The sequence below is a fragment of the Aulostomus chinensis genome, chromosome 23, assembly GCF_037954235.1.
Source record: "Aulostomus chinensis isolate RoL2024-O1b breed Wild chromosome 23, RoL_Achi_v1.0, whole genome shotgun sequence".
Taxonomy (NCBI): Eukaryota; Metazoa; Chordata; class Actinopteri; order Syngnathiformes; family Aulostomidae; genus Aulostomus; species Aulostomus chinensis.
In genome coordinates this window covers 2,675,098-2,692,115 of record NC_141342.1, presented here as the reverse complement: position 1 = coordinate 2,692,115, position 17,018 = coordinate 2,675,098, and the positions used below count along the sequence as shown (strand labels likewise).

The 17,018-nt window shown below is 43.6% G+C and overlaps 2 protein-coding genes and 1 long non-coding RNA gene across 3 annotated transcripts in view; 1 reads left to right on the top strand and 2 right to left on the bottom strand.

Moving 5' to 3' along the window:
- Window positions 1–2,497, bottom strand: part of fasn (fatty acid synthase) — a 40,481-nt gene extending 37,984 nt beyond the window's left edge. The window contains exon 1 of the mRNA XM_086194447.1: window positions 2,075–2,497. The gene's annotated coding sequence lies outside the window, so the exon portion shown is untranslated. The remainder of the gene's footprint in view (window positions 1–2,074) is intronic.
- Window positions 2,498–3,605: 1,108 nt separating this feature from the next.
- Window positions 3,606–4,408, top strand: LOC147239137 (uncharacterized). The gene is made up of 3 exons (XR_015111410.1): window positions 3,606–3,676; window positions 3,771–3,923; window positions 4,207–4,408. It is a non-coding gene; the product is annotated as an uncharacterized LOC147239137 (long non-coding RNA).
- A 1,229-nt stretch (window positions 4,409–5,637) lies between these two features.
- ccdc57 (coiled-coil domain containing 57) overlaps window positions 5,638–17,018 on the bottom strand; it is a 42,576-nt gene continuing 31,195 nt past the window's right edge. Inside the window, exons 15-22 of the mRNA XM_086196321.1 lie at window positions 12,592–12,871; window positions 12,310–12,483; window positions 10,364–10,464; window positions 9,940–10,156; window positions 9,724–9,845; window positions 9,169–9,303; window positions 8,782–8,956; window positions 5,638–7,164 (exon numbers count right to left, since the gene is read on the bottom strand). Of these exons, the coding sequence (XP_086052447.1) occupies window positions 6,953–7,164; window positions 8,782–8,956; window positions 9,169–9,303; window positions 9,724–9,845; window positions 9,940–10,156; window positions 10,364–10,464; window positions 12,310–12,483; window positions 12,592–12,871 (1,416 nt within the window). The 3' untranslated portion in view covers window positions 5,638–6,952. The remainder of the gene's footprint in view (window positions 7,165–8,781; window positions 8,957–9,168; window positions 9,304–9,723; window positions 9,846–9,939; window positions 10,157–10,363; window positions 10,465–12,309; window positions 12,484–12,591; window positions 12,872–17,018) is intronic.

The window sequence follows — 17,018 nt, the reverse complement described above, 5'->3', positions numbered from 1 at the left end:
GCCAATTATTTATTCTTGTGATTCCGGAAAAACAAATCACCATCTTTTTTCTTTTAAAGTACATTGTGTGATATTTCAAAAATACTTCTCCACACGTTTCATTGTTTTTTCTAGGGCTATTCCAATCTTCTCTAATACACAGAAGGCTCACATAGACAGACAAGCCGGCAGTGATGATGGTGGAGTGCCAGGTGTTCATTATCACCTCCAAAGTCCCCGCACACAGCAAATTCCTCAACCAGGAAGGGAATTTCTGACACTTTTGCAACTGATGTGGTTCCAGAGAGTAAAGTTAACCCTCACATCTGCACTGATCTACATCTACCAACCATCACCTTTCTTTTTAGGGCCAGCAGGACCTTCAACTGGGGTTAAAACCTCAGGTTAAACCCTTCAGCCCAGGGTGGCTGGCTGCCTCAGTCACCTGCAGGACGTCATGCGGCCCTCTGACATGGCCTCTCATTAGTATGCTGCTACACAAAACCAGACAGACAGCATGATACAGCATCACTGGTACAAGGTATAGTAACTAACAACTGCTGCACTGTTTACTCCACACCACACCACTGCATGCCGACTGAAACCAGTCCAGTGTGAAGCACTGGGACAGGGATATATTGTATTTTATTTGTTTCTCATGGCAGTTTCTCAAAATCAGAAGCAGCAGAAGATAGAGATTCCACTAAACACTGGAGAAGAAGCCGAAGTCTTGAAAACCCCCACGAGGACATAAAAAGGACCCCCAAAAAGGAAACTTGTAAAATGAGTTGGCATTGACACTCCAGCCCCACTCTAGCACCCAGTTAGTTTGAAGGGTTGTCCTGTACTGACAGGGGTTCCTGACTCATATATACCAGATGACAATTAGGCACTCTGACAGCCGGGATTCTGAATTCTGATTTTTTTTTCGATAGACTGTTCACATTTAGAGAAACAAAAAGTGCCTGCCGTGTAACAGAGTCCAGCGTGAAGCAGTCTGAGTTCTGCCTGCACGCACAAAGAATGATATGTTTCTTTTAACTTCTTTGACCTTAGCTTTCAGGCTCTTGTGAGTTCGCCGACGCTGCAGCCATTCTTCGGTTATTCAGTTTTCTCACGCTGCTCTCAAGAAAACGACCCCTCAGGGTTTGAGTCCATAATGCCGTGGCCCCAAATATTTGACAACACCTCGCTGTCTGCCCTCTCAGCCACCGAGTCCACTAAGAAATATCTAAAATCTTGTTCCGTGATGCCTGCAGCACAAAATTGTGGCCGATTTGCGTCATGTACACATCTCCTCACATGTCAACTCACATAAATTCTTTTTATACCAACAAAACAAAAATAAAAAAGAGAGAGGCTTGTATGTGATTAAGGACTGCCTATGGAAGTGTGTCAAATCAGAATTAGAAAGAAAGATCAGATTGTTATATCTGAGTGGCATATGTGCAAAAACTTTACAATAAATAAACTCATTTTTTCACAACCCCATTGGGGCCACTGTCTCCTTCAGTGGGAATGCAGCCTTAGCACCACCTCTCCAGCACCACCGACACTGAACATTACCATGCTGACGAATGGAGCTTTCATATCACGGTTGCTATGTTGTACTGACGCATTCCTATCGAGTTATATTTAATAAATTAACGCACACAAACCTTTGATTAGTTAACACACCGCTGAGTTGAAGCGGCTAGGAACACATTTTCACACTTGAGCTGTATGTATTATGTCTCAGCCACACCGTGAAATATATCAGGCATATTTCTTTTTCTTTTTTTTTTTAATTTGTTAAAATACTTCTGATGGTTTTAGCTTGAATAGCTCTTGGCTCCTCGAGGGTTTCGCAAAGTTATCAATTGTGGAAATAAAAGTTGCGCGACTATATTATTCGCGCACAATGAAATGCTGAGGTTAGCCGACTAACATTTAGCAAGGGAAACATTTCACAATAAAACGTTTGCACAAGCTGGTGTAAACTGCGTCACATAGCCGGGCATTATCAGCGTGACCAGCTATCGGAGAGCCTCCACAGGCGGGATGAAGTCACGCATTTATCCTCAAACACACAGCTAACAGTCGTTAGCGGTCCTACCTGTGTCGCTTCGACCGGTTTGTTCCGAAAAGTCACGAATTGGAGCCGCTTGGGGAGATGCTAGCGCCCGCTTAGCATGTATTCCCTATCGTTAGCTGCCCTTTGGTGGTCCACAGCGCTGTAAATGTAGGGAGGGATGGTCGGCCGTGTCTAGGAGGTTAATGGCAGCATCCGTACTTGACTCTTTTTTCTCTGATGAATTTAAATGTCTCACATCGTGCCTAGCCACGCCACATGGGCTGACAGCTTGGCTTGCCCGAGCAGTCCAATGAGAGAAGAGGCAGGGCTCTCGGCAGCAGCCAGTGATGGGGTAATTCGTTGAACGCCCCGGTAGTCACACGAGGAAAAAAGGAAAAGTAAGAGACGGGGTTACAAGAGTTCAACCCGAAGCGCTACTCGGCCTGCATCGTCACTCTCCGGCCGGCCGTACTTTCGATGTTACGAAGTTCTTCCTCGCCGTTGATCGTTTCTATATGTCGGGAGCGCGCACAGCCAGAGTGGAGCGCGCGACTCAGGAACGGTTGAATCGCGTTTGTCAGGTTGATCCGTCAATGACCTGTTAGACCAAATAGTGGTGTTTTTAAAAGGTCAGTGAAGCTCTTTACCTTTCTTTTTAATCTCTAAACATTTCTCTGCTTCTAGACCTCAGATGGCCATGGTGCTTCTGAGTGTGGAAAAGTAGGAACGAGGTGTTGTAATCAGCCCTTCTCTGTCCATCCATCCACTGTCTTCCGCTTGTTCCTATTGGGGGGGGGGGGGGGGGGGGCTGGAGCCTATGCCCTTCTCTGTCAAATAAGATATTTGATTCCTATCAGACTGATTCGAAGTCAGTGGTCGGTCTACGGAAGATGATAAAGACTCAACGCAATCCATCTGTATGCTGTAATCTTGTGCTAACGGGATATTTCCCCAATATCAAAGACAACAAGCTTTCTCATCTTGCGGTGACGAAATCAATTAAAATGCGATGGTTCATTACCAGGGACAATAAAGCTTGTGCTGATAACATATTAGCTCTATTATCTTGACACAATGCGTTCACTAACTTCCATTTTCTGGAGTAAATGAGATAAAGCATTGGCACAAGTTGCGCTATCTTGTGACGATGGGATTTACGACAGCGAGATAACAAGCTGTGTTCTTACAAATAGGATGACGTCCGTGGGCTGCTCGTGTGGCCTTCCTCGGCCTCCACGCGGCCCGACCCATCATTACAAGACGTTTCGTAACATTCGGAAGACAGAAATGAAAATAGAGATTTACAGTGACGAGCAAAAACAACATGCAACGCACATCTGACATCTAAATCAAATGATTATGAGAACAATCAACGGACTCCAGGGGTCATTGAAGCTCTTCCAGTGAGTCCTTTACAAAACGAGGATTATTCTAGTTTCTATTCTAGTTTTTAGTCTTTACTTTTATGTAAATTATAAAACTGCAAAATTACCCCCCAAAAAATGTACGGTTATATATTAATTCTTTGTAATTATTGATTTATGGATTTGACTAATTCATCCTTGGGCGTTTCAGTTTAAGTCACTTTTAAGTGTTTGAAATCACAAGGCAAAGTGCGCAGACAAGCTGCTGCATCAGGCGGGGGTAAGAAGCAGGAATAGACGCCTTCACATAAACGGTACAGAGCGCGATCTCTGGCTGCAACATTGAACAACAATTTACATTTTTTTTTGGACAGACATGGCTGGAAAGAACACGTTGTTCAGCTCTTTGGACGAAGATAGAACCCTTTGTATAATTCCATGTATATCCGACATATCGAAATGCACCTGGCTCCGTGAGCTGGGAGAAGCTGGGACCCCCTTCAGCCTGGGCTGATTCATGTGGTTTGGTAAACTCTTAACCCACTCATGTACAAACAATTTTTTTTTTCTGGTTGTGTAACTTGCGGCACTCAAATGTTTTATGAGTGACAGGGGTATGAATGCGAACTTTATAAATACCGTGCAGGACTCAGCACATCTGTTCCTCAAATATTTGCCTGTCTGCTGGCGTTTCTGGCATGCCTGTCATTTCTCTGTTGGTCAAAGTTGGTCTTCATCACGAGATGTTGGAATCAACATCGGGCAGTGGTGCTTTGCATTTAAACGCTGGCAACATGCTCACATTTATAGGTCGACGTTGAGCGGGTACCAGTGATTTAGAGCTGAAGAAGCCTTTTGGATGAGAAGCGCAACATCTTCGAGACAACCGCAACACCCCAGCCGGCTTCGGCTGAGCGCTTAAGAGGTACCACGACCTGGATGACCGAGAAGCTTCACCCATAGAAAGTCAGAGGAGCAGGATTCATCAAGAATGTCAATAAAATGAAACCAAGAGCGAGATATTTTTGTCCAACTTAATAAAGCATAACATAGCATAGCATAAATTAGTTTAAAAAAAGGGATTTGGAACGTGTCCCTCCCTGTAGTGAATTTAAAGTGATGACGTCAATAGAAATAGCGTGCCTCGTCACGTCCATCAGCTTTTTTAAATCTATTTTATTTTGATCAGTTCCGACCAACAACAGGTCAAACCCGCTCTGTCCTCTCCCAGCACCCGGTGAGTCACGTTCACGTTCGGACCTGTCAATCAAGCTTCCCGGGTGGTGACAGCAGCGGTAACGTTACGTAACTTCACATTGAACCTGAATTTACAAATCAGCGTCTGTTTGCGCCGGCGCACGTGGGTGACCCTAACAAATCCTGAGTGACAGCTGGATTGGCGAAAGACGTGGCGGGGGTGTAGGGCTTCATCCAATCACACGCGCCGAGCCGGTTTCTGTGCGAGATAGCGTGATTAGAGGGCGGGGCCGACGGATGACGGGCCGGGATGGCTGGCCTGACTTCGTAGGGGTTACTGAAGTTCATGCTTTGGACGGAATGATGTGTTCCTACTGACCTACTCTGTCCTTAAAAGCACACACTGACTTCTGTATTCGTGGGCTGACAACCACACTCGCTGCTGTGACGTTTAGGAGTCAGACAAGTCTTTAAACTAAGTGGTTTTTGTTCATTTCATGGCCCATGTTGTCAGACAAGATTTAAATGAAACAAAAAAGTGCAAGGAGAGAGATTAAATTGCATGTTTTCTGTTACATTACCAGTATATTGGATGTATTCATTTAAGGGTTCATATATATGTATATTTTAAATGATAAATTCCTATTATTTTTCCACGCACTTGAGGCAAATTTTCAAGTCCATCCTCTGAAATGTTTGTTTACATGTGAACATGCTTGGCGGTAGAAGGGTCATCTAGTTACCAAGGATTACTGGTTCAATCCTCAGTTACCACGGTGACCATATCGAAGTGTCCTTGTGCAAGATACTGAAACTCTAATTGCTCCTGATGAGTAGGTTGGTACCTTGCATGGGAGCCTCCACCATCAGTGTGTGTGTGTGTGTGTGTGTGTGTGTGTGTGTGTGTGTGTGTGTGTGTGTGTGCGTGTGTGAGAACAGGTGAACGAGACCCTAACCCAGGCAAAGGCTGGGACCAATATTGGCATAGACTTCATTTTGCCCGAATATGAAGAGATTCTACGTCAATATTTTATTAGTAAGGAATTCAAACAGTGTGTTTTATGTACATTCAACTATTCAACAGCACATGAATTTCACCATGACAACTTAAAAATGCTGTGTACAAGTACAATGATATTATCACTATACCGTATGTGACAAATGCATTACTTCATTTTGCTATTTTACATACTCTTTGTTTTGAAACTACAAACATTTCGCGGATGGTAATCATAGATTTAGGGCGACTAGCAGATAAATCAATATCAAAATTTATTAAACGTCAGTATCAGCAGTGGTCACAAAAGTTAAAGTCGGTGGAGTTCTGAACATTACACAAACATGCAAGAGCACAATGTGTCTCATCATGAAAATAAGAGCTTCAGTACTTTGACTAAGAAAACAGTCTCCTTTCGTGGGGAGGGGCGTCCAAGCTGCAGATCTGACAGCAGGGGAGGAGGCAACCCCGCTCCATTGACTGGGTAATCACGTAACCAGGACATGTTGATATTTTTTATCATCACTCTTCGTGAAGTTTTTTGGTGTTCTATTGTTGTTTGCAGTATTGACTTCTCTCACTAGGACAGATATACATTTTTTTGTCCCCACGGGGGACAGTAGGACTTAGGGTTGCCAGATCAGATGACCGGCGCAAAAGAGGCCTAAACAGCATCCTTGTTGTCTCAGGGGGAGCCCCTCCCTCATATCGAAGCACTTTTCAGGCAGATTACAGTTTATTTTCACCACACATCGCTGTCATATTTGCAGGTGTCGCTACTGAATTGAATCAGTGCAACCAGACTGTTTGAACATTTTATCGAGAGAATAAAAGTAAGCGAGTTTATCAGTTTGCAACAACAGAATGGATTTAAGAAAAACATTTCAATAATCCTGAAGATTAAATAAACAATGACAGCAAAGCCGATGGTTTGCTTTGCTGATTGTCCCCACAGACGTGTAAGATCCGATGTTGATGTTGTTTGACCCTCTCGCCCGTTTCCAGTTGTATATTACCACTTCACCTCATCAAGCTGTCTGGCTCGTTGCTGCACCTCCTCTGGGGAGCCCTGAGGACAACTACGTGGTTACTCCATCACACGAGGAGTTGTTGTGGCTACATTTTTTTCACCTGCCAGTGAAGAGTTTCACCCGGGGCGGATGTAACACCACTTACCACTTTAGGTCCTTGTATGCGTCAAATTTATCATTTTTCCCTTTGTCTTCTTCATCACTTCCTGTCCACATCTTTAAAACTGAATGAGTCTATCTACAAAACAGGATTTCTTTCGACATGATGAGCTCAGATAACACTGACATCTGCGCCATCATTTTTACACTGACAGACTGTTGTCATTGTGTGTCAGTCTTTAAGATTGTAGTTTCTAATCCTGCTGGCTCTGCCATGGACTCCAGGTCTGCAGGTCTTGGAAGTGTTCGACGGTGTTTTGGAGGGTTTCCTCGTCTGCTGGACCACAGCTGAGGGGTGGGTATGGATGAGAGCACTGATACCACGCACTGTCACTCCTGCATCACCAGGCTCAGCAACCTCTCTCCTGCTCCCGTCACTTTCCCCTTCAGACACAGACAGGAGAGGTGACTTCTTCACCGTGTTTTCATTGGATGGTGTCTTTAATATTAATATAATCAAGTTTAGGTTCAAACCACCGATGACCAGCATGTAACCACAGGTGGGAGGAAAGTGGAAGAAGTTGGAGGGTCAACTGTCATCCATGAATTTAGTTTTTTTAACATTATGATAACAAATAAAAAAAAAACAACTTCCCAAATAAATACAAATATGTGGTTTTCAATTGTCACTATCATTTAATTTAGCAAAGTTTCAGCTTGGTCTGTGGGTGGGGCAAAATAACCTGAGGTATGGCTAACAAATGCCCCCTGTGGTGCCGACCCTTTTTCTCCTGCCATTCATTCATCATATTACTTGCTGTTTAAACATTATTGCAAAACTTAGAGTTGAAATTTGGTGAAATCCAGAACATGCGAGCAGACTGACTGATGAAATCACGGATCATGCTGTCTGGTTACAGCGCTGAGGCTACATGATGTCACTGGCAACAGACACAACTGTCCAATATGTCCTTTCTCACCACAAAGAAGCTAATATTTACTCAAACAGCTGTTTAAGATTCCTGATAAACTCACTGCTCGACTGTTTGCCAGGTCACTGCATGTCAGTCTGATCTAGTGAACCCTGTGGTTGAGAAACTGTTCCCTGGGCAGCCAATAGCCACTGAAATTTCACCCACAAGGCCACACATTGGGAAACACCTCTCCCCTCCGCGTTCTCACAAATCCACTGACTGCAGCTAATTTCATACTGCATGGAAGGGTCCTGTTCATTACCAAAATGACTCTCTGGGTGCTTAACATTGAAGAGTGTGCCACATGTGTAATTATTCAGATAATTTATGTGATGAATCACTGTGTATCAGGATGGGTAGGGTTGCAGATTTCGGCCATGTGTTGCTGTGTGTGAAATATCATCATCCAGAGAAAACATTGAGGAAAATAGTCAGTGTGCAGTGCTTGGGTATGGTTTGGTTTGAATAATGTAGAAACAATCAAAAATCCTACTGAAACGTCTGTGTGTTAAAAATAGGTTCAATAAAAAAGAAAAAGCACTTCTACAGGAATGAGTTATGTTCTGGAAAGTGCATTCCTTCCTTTTGGGGAGGAGAATACACGTTTGGCAGTTGGAGTATAACATTTTGAAGTGGCTTGGTGGAGCAGCCATCTGTACAAATGTATTATTGTTTGCTTAATATTTAATGGGGGGGGGGGGGGCATCTTCACCCACAGCAGCCCACCTTCCAGGACAAGCTGCTTCTTGTACATCTCTGCACCTCTTATCTGCATGCTTTTAAACCAGACTGAGGGACAGTGGGTGTCACACGGGTACATCGTGGGTTATTAAATAGACCTAACTTGATTCTCCCTTCAGATTTTCAGTCCACCCGGAAGGAGACGACTACCACCATTGGGCAATGCGCCACCACCTGGGAAATGCCAGCAGATACGCCACTATGAAGTACTTCTGAAGTGGCTATGATGGGGGACTGGGGTATGGTTCTGCCAGCCCATAAAACTTGAAATTACTGCACTGCATCTCATGATGAGACACCTCAGAGAACAGGACGAAACATGAAGTAAGAAATGAGGTGAGGTTACCCCCTGAGAAAGTAGACAGACTGAGTCCATGGTCCAGTATGTCCCACAGCTCTTGTAAGTGGAGTAGAGATTCCTCTGAGTGCCAGTGCGACCTGGACAGACCTGGCTGAGGCTGTAGCTTCACTTCCAACGAGCTTGGTGGCTGGCCACAAGTGTTCTCTGTAGTTTTTGAAACCTACAGAAAAAGATAATTTTAAGATGTTTTACTTACAGAGCATCCAGAAGAATCAATTTTGAAATGTTGCGCTTGCTTTTAAATGCTTAGATTATTTTACAGATATAAGAAAATATGTGGGAATAAAGTCTGATTCAGTTTTGCACAAGATGAATGTTGGGAGTAGCTTAAGTGCTCGTCTATTAATGCACTAGTTAAGACTCAACTCTCACCTCAGGCCTGTCTGTGCATTTATTCCCTGGGGAACAGGGGTTGGCCTCTCCTCTAGTGGGAGGACCTGGGTTGTCAGTCTCAGGGGGCTGTTTGACAACAGTGACGGCTCGCTGCTTCACAGCGTACTGCAGCTCCTAAGGACACAAACATGTTAGTGGACCCACTCTGCCCATACCACCAGAGGGTCTAGGTTTTACCCCCAACTTGTCTCCTCCAGTCCCATTTTCCTTTCAAGTCTTTTACCAGCTCCCATCTCTGAACATCCATTAATGGCAATGTTTCATTTTATAAATAATACACCATCTTCACGACTGTTAGATCCAAATAGCAGGCCATGTCCAGAGTGCTATTCACTCTTGGGTACGATGATAATCCCTCCTGAGCTGAGACGATGTGGGTCTCAGCTCCTTAAAGCACCAGTAAGGAGAGAATGAGGTCCATCTTATTTTCCAGCTCTGGGACAGGTGGCCAGTACTTGTATTCCATGAACAGTTAGCCCGTTCCTTTAATGATGAGAGGAGGATTTGGAGATATGATGGGCACTAAACAGGTACCTGTGTGGTAAGCTGGTATTGTAAGTGTTCCAGAGCAGACAGACGGCCATGTTGGTCTCTTTGTTTCTCTGTAGAGGAGTCTCTCTCTGGCTCCACTGGCTCTGTTCCATCTTGTGCAGACCCTGGTAATGTTAATTTGTTTAGCAAAGAGAACTTCCACTTGTGTAAGTTATCTATCACATGATTTGTGGAGAATGAGTGGGTCTGGTAATGTACCCTGTCGTCCAGCAGTGCCGATCTGTGCACGGAGGCGGTTGCCCATCTCTATCAGCTGCTGCTTCTCTCTGTTCAGGCGGGCGATGTAGGACGCTGCCTGTTTCAGCCTTGTGTGCATCAGGGGGAGGCTGCTTTTAGCAGCTTGAACTTTTCCAAATGGAGCACCAGACATCACACCTGAAGCCAGCTGCTGCCATCGCAGGTTCTCCTCTTGAAACTGATGCACCAGGACAAGGAAGACAAAAGGGATGAAATGGAAACAAATTGGTTCACCGCAGTTGATCACCCAGCAGTTGATTTTCTCATCCTCTCACAGAAAAACTGACTCTACAAAAAAAAGTCCCTAACAGAGCGATACAATCATTGCCGCTATCTGCACATTGACTGTGGAAAGAGACCAGTAGCTTTAAATCTCTTCCATTACCTGTTCCATGATGTTGGCGAGAGCAGACTCGATATGTGCCACTCTGACCTCCTGCTTCTTCAACGCAGTGGAATTGGCACATTTCTCCAAGCACACACTACCTGAGGACCCATACCCCATCCACACAAGAGGGAAAGGACATAGGAAAGGTAAATATTAAATACAATACATATACATTACACAGCTAACTCACAGTCTCAACTCAAAAATAACATCCTCTTATTCTAACGGTTGGATGTTTGAACTGCACCATGCAGCTGCGTTCCCTCTGTGAGAAATTGAAGGAGTGGATCCACAGACATTTATGGCATTTTGTGATATAATTAGTCATAAGTATGTGTTTAGAAAAAAAAAGATAATTATGAAATAATAGGTAAGAATTGGGAGTCTGCATGTTCTCCCTGTTCCTGTGTGGGTTCTCTCTGGTACTCCAGCTTCCTCCCACAGTCCAAAGACATCAAGAGGGGACGAGGCTGATTGATACTCTAAATTGACCGTAGGTGTGACTGTGAGTGTGAATGGTTGTCTGTCTCTATGTGTTGGCCCTGACCCTGGACTGGAGACCTGTCCAGGGTGAACCCTGCCTCTTGCCTGTAGACGCTGGGATAGGCTCCACCCCCCCGCAACCCTTAACAGGATAAGCGGAAGACAATGGATGGATGGATGGATGGATAGGTAAGAATTGTTTGAAAAAGAGGGACCTAATTACTATTACTATCTAATTATTTTAATTTACTATGTTAATTATGACTTTCTATCTCAAATTTACAAATTGCGATATTGTCCACTATAATCGCACCTTTTCACCATAACGTACAGCACTAACTGGCAGGTATAATCCACATATTCCTCATCCAGCTCTTTGCTCAGTAATCCACAAAGAATTCAAATTTGACTTGAAAAAGTGTGGGCATGTACAGGAAGATGGATCAGCTGATGCCAAACTGCTGGGGCTGAAGTCAGTTGAAGTTCTACTGAACAATGTGCTTCAGGGTTTCGTGAACAGGTTTTGAGCAGTTTTGCTCCTGTCAGCCTTCAGTCAACATGAGCTTCAAGTTCAAAATACAAAGCTGTCTCTTTCAGCTATCAGGAGGCAAAAAGATGTGATGCAAAAGGGGACAAGACATCTTTTTGAGCTCTACACACTCATGTGTGAGTACTTGAAAGGATCAGTACATTTTTGGGTGAAGTATCACTTTATGCGGTTTATCTTAAAGCTTGCATTGAGACACTGAAGATGTGTTTTGTCTTATGCTACATTACATGGCATTGGGTAATTTACATAATATCACAGCAAAGTACTGTAAGAATAAACATGTTCCACTACATGTAAAATTGCCATAAAGGATGAAGGTTCTTTTCTCCACATTAATAAAAGAACACAAATACCTCCTCCATCCTCCACATCAGAGGACAGAATATTATTACTCCCTACTTACCTTTTCCTCATTCCATTACTACATAATTGAAATAATTAAAGACCCCTCCATCTGCATGGCCCAGTAAATTCAGACAGAAAAGAGCAGAGCAAAGGTTCTCTGAAGCTCTGGATTTCCACTTTCGGGAATCAGTTGAGAAGATTCATGGCTATGCTGCTGCCGTGTGAGTTCACCATCTTTGTGCATATTTTGTTTTGTCATTGCGTTGTGTAGTTCGTGTTTATAGTGCGTACTTTGATGTTTTAATAAGGGGTTAAGTATTTCAAATTACTTTCCAGCATTGCAATCAAATATGAATATGATCTATTTTTTAATAATGAGATCAGTAATGTGATGGTCTGATTTAATTCACCCTCCAATAATACATCAGATAATAATAATTAATGCAGTCATCTTCAAGTACAATCTTTTCTATTTGGGCAGTGGATTTAATTTTTGTTAGAATGATATTGTCGGAAACATCTTTCAAAATAACTGATGCTCCCATGAGAGACTGATTAAAAATACCTTGGTTAAGTCCCTGGTTATGAGGATGTAGGTTTCCTTGGCACACTGGAGGCCTGATTATGGCTGGAGTCCAGCTAGGACGCCCTGTAGCGCCCTCTAGCTGCCCCTCAAGGTTTCTGCATTGAGCCTTTAGCTTGCACACCTCCTCCTCCAGTGCCCAAGTGTAGTCTGGAGCTGGGAAAAGAAGTTAGTATGACTTACTGTAGAACATGCAGTCATAAATGTTATTGTACACCTGTGGAACTAATCCACCTCATATGTGGCAAAGTAAGCTGTCCACACCTGCGGGGGTGATTTTGGAGGAGATGCCCAGGGTTTGGGATGGTGGTTCAGGGCCCCTCTGGGTATCAGCAGTAGGGTTGATGGAAACCTGAGCAACAGGGGCTGCTGGACACTGAACTGTCTGAGAAGAGGATTCAAGGGGTTTTGTCTGGGCACGGGGATAAGTGAGATCCTCCATGGCCTTTCTCATCTGGGAAACCACAGACCTCAGGATGCTGTTCTGCTCCTGCAAGGAAGGGATCTCTTCCGATGCCAGATAATTCCCCTTTGGCGGGAGACCCTGTCGGGAGGGAGCACACACAGTCTTTTGGACAGAGTTTTGTACTGTATGAACATACTGCATATTCATGTTGAGCACAAAAAAGCAAGAAAAAAAGCACTGCAACAAGGTGTGTGAAACACTGTTCATGAAGGGCCCAAAGTAAATCTGAGTTATCATAACGGAGAATTGACACGTGACCCCCCCCCACTCTCATTCATTATGCTGTTCTATTATTGCTTATGTTTCATGTCTGACAAGTCTAAATGTACAATTACTACTGTAATATTTTTGTGTTTTTATGTAAGTTTACAAGGAGTGAAGCTCACTCATGCACTGACAGACAGCTGAAGGGATCTTAGGAGAGACACAAAAACTGTGCACGTGTCATGGATGGAGCCTGCAGCCGGTAAAGTCACTTGTGTGCTTTTGTCATTGTATAGTTTAGGTAAGCAAAGTAGTAAAAGCATGATAAAATTTGTGACACAAAGATAAAATAACCAAATATGAGAAACATGCAAAAGTTAGCATAAGACTGTGAGTTAGAACCGAGTTTTTGCAGTTGTGTCATACTGTTGCTACCTCGCAGGTTTCAATGAGGGAATAGTAAACAAACAGCTTTTTTGTCCTCATAAAATATGGTATAAATGTGTAACATTACAGGGCATCGTCAGTTGTGTGTTTATACGTTCATACGTTTATGTTAGCACACGGTATGTTGTTTTCAGAGCCAGCATGCATCCACAGAAATACATATGTGTTGCTCAATAGACAGAACTTGCAGCATGTGGTCAAGTCACTTATGTGCTTGTGGGTGATTCTCTGAATTGGGGGCCCTTTATGTCCCCAAGCTCTATGTCTAAGATTTCTAAATAAACTAAAACACTGAATGTATTTAAAGCCATTTTTTAACAGATCCAAGTATCTGAATTATAAAATCAAAAAATAAAAACAAAAATATCTTTTAAAGGATTGTTACGGAATAATGAATATTTTCATAATCCCACTCAGCATCATTACTTTTTCATTGCATATGAAACTAAGAAAAACTGCAATTAATGCCACATTTTTGATGCTAATATAATCATCATCTGTCTACTTTAATTACAAATATATTGTTTCAGAAAAAAATCATCCTGCCCTCTATTAAAATAATGGTTTAGTCCCATTTCTTCAGCACTAAGGTAGTGACATCATACAAGTCTTTACAAGAACATGCTTCAAAAAGAAGTAAATATTAGCATCTTTTCTGACCTATATTTCATTGTTTTATTGTCAGATTGAGATTGGAACGCTTGACATTTCAGTTCTGTTATGTGGAAAAATTGTAGAGAACAATTATGTTGGGGAAAAAAATGTATGCTTCCTCAATGCCATGTGATGCTAAATATGGACTTAAAGCCCCTTTTAGCTAAAAACCTCAACCCCATCATGATAAAAAATAGTTAACTGTTAATTTTTATGTCAACTCAGCTGTAGATTTGATGTGAACTGTCTGAAAATGTAATCTCTCTTTTCGTCGTCATCGTCTTCCTCCTCCGCTTAATCAGGTTGGTCCGGGTCGCAGGGGCAGCAGCCACAGCAAGGAAGCCCAGCCTCTCCTCTCCCCAGCCACTTCCACCAGCTCTTCAGGGGGAATCCTGAGGTGTTCACAGGCCAGCCGAGAGATATAATCCCTCCAGCATATCCTGAGTCAACCTTGAGGCCTCCTCCCGGTTGGGCATACCTGGAACACCTCCCAAGGGAGGTGTCCTCACCAGATGCCCGAACCACCTCAACTGACTCCTCTCAACATGGAGGAGCAGCGGCTCTACTGACTGACTGACTGACTGAGTCCCTCCCGAATGATTGAGCTTCTCACCCTGTCTCTGAGGGGCAGCCCAGCCACCCTGAGGAGGAAACTCATTTCAACAAACTTGAATTCGCGATCTTTTTTCTTTTGGTCATTACCCAGAGTTTGTGACCACAGGTGAGGGTTGGAATGTAGATTTATCGGTTCATCAAGAGCCTCGCCTTTGGGCTAAGCTCCCTCTTCACCACAACAGACTGGTTTAGCTCCCGCATCACCACGGATGCCGCCCCAATCCGCCTGGCAATCTTCTGCTCCATCCTACCCTCACTCGTGAACAAGACCCTGAGATACTTAAACTCCTCCACCTGAGGCAGGACCTGAGGCAATAAAAAAAACAATCTGGGAACTATGTGATGGAGCTAAATAACAAAAGCGCAAGGTGTGGAGGGGAACTGAAAAAGACAGAGGGAGAGGGTAGCTTTGAACAATATGATGATCCCTCTACAGAGTCCTGACAATGAATATGCAGAGAAACACAGAAATGGGTGTTCAAGGTGAGGGAAATATGTTGTTAGGAGTTCATCACATCAGATGATGTTATGATGTTAAGTTAACCGTAAATTGGAATGGTGGTGACAAAAGCTCTCAAAGACAACAGCTTTTGCTAAAGACCGTTAAAGGCAGTGGAGAAAATCTAGTTGAGGGTCATAATAGTCCAGTACAAGCCTGCAACTGATACAAAACAGAAAAAATAAACATAATTAAAGCTGCAAGCAGCGTTGTTAGGGCCTGAGCCCCCGCCTAACCGCGGCCGGATCGCCGGCCCGAATCCAACGGTGTAATCGGCAAATCCCTAGGCCTTGTAGTTTAGGAGATACGAGCCTCAGTGCGCTGCACAGTGCGACTGCAGAGTTGAGAGCCGGCCCTTTAAGAGCCCCTCCCTTCTCTGCTCGCTCTCTGCCATCTGTGTCAGAGCTGAGAGCAGAGGAGGATTTGGCAGTTTAACTGTGAAACACAGTCATAACTCTGCATATATGGGTCAAAAGTGGAATGTAAAGACATCAGTGCGTAGAGTTTTTCTCAGGAATTCAATGGTGTGCTTTTTGAAGGTGTGAGTGTTTTAATTTAGAAGCGACAAGTGTTTGTTTGAGAGTATGTACATGAGGGCAGAGAAGCTCCAATTGTGGTTTCCATGACTACAGTAAACAAATGTCTGCCATGTCTGTCAGAGCTGAGAGCAGAGCTGAGAGCAGAGCTGCCAGCTGGCCCATTAAGAACCCCTCCCCCGCTGCACTTTCTTTGATCTGTGCTAAAGTGGAGAGAGTGGAGGATTAAGAGAAATGTAGTGTGTAAAAGCTGAATAACTCGGCCTACGTTGGTGGAAAGTAACACAAAATACCATATTTTTGTAGGGATTTTTGTCAGGAATACAGTGATATGTTTTTAAAAGCTGTGCGATGTATGGTATAGACGTGAGAAGCATTTGTTCGAGAGTATGTACCATGAGAGGACACGGCCTCCCCATTGACTTCCATTGTAAGCGTGAAACGTGTCTCCCCCACTTTGAGGGCTTATAAAATCCAAACCGAGCGCGTAGTATATTAGCCTTTAAAGATTTTTGAAGAGCACAGTTGGGAGAGTAATGTGTGAAAGTTTGGAAGCCCTGGCATTTACGGTTTAGGAGGAGATAGATTTTGTTCGGGGAGTAAAAAAAGTCCTGATTTTGACAGTTTTGTCCAATTTGTGGACATTCTGTTGGAGATAGGTGAGGGGTCAGAGTGTAAGAATTGTTCGTCTTGATGAGACGAGTCCAACGGTGTTGGTCCCATGTCTGTGGGAGTTTTGTGTGAGGAGTTATAGCGCGCGAAATTTAAAAAAATTATCTTTTTTTTGTGTGGCTCCCTAGGTGGCGCTAGAGACTTTTGTGGCGTTTTTGTTTTTGATTAGTGAATGTTGAGACATACCGAACGATTGTGCCGAAATTCAGCGAATTTCATGCATGTTCAGGGGGTCAAATTAGATTATGCGCGTTATGCGCATTATGCGCATATAGCGCGCACTCATTGAGAGAAGAACAGTATAATACCAGGTTTTGAATGGGTGTGTATGTGAAAACTGGCTCCGGGCCGTCTGGCCCAGTTGCCTCATGGGTGTTGGGGGGGCCTGGGACACTGTTTAGTGTGTGTTTTTAGTGTTTTTAGTGCTGCTAATGTGTTGCTCTGCCGAGCAAACATAATAGGGTCTTCGCCAGAAGTACCTTCTGGCTCAGGCCCTAATAACAGCAAATACTCAAGTATGGTTGTTGTCAAATTTCGTATGTTTGTCATTGATGTTTTGAGTTCAGTGACGTGTAGTCAGCACGAGTCATAAAGCTAC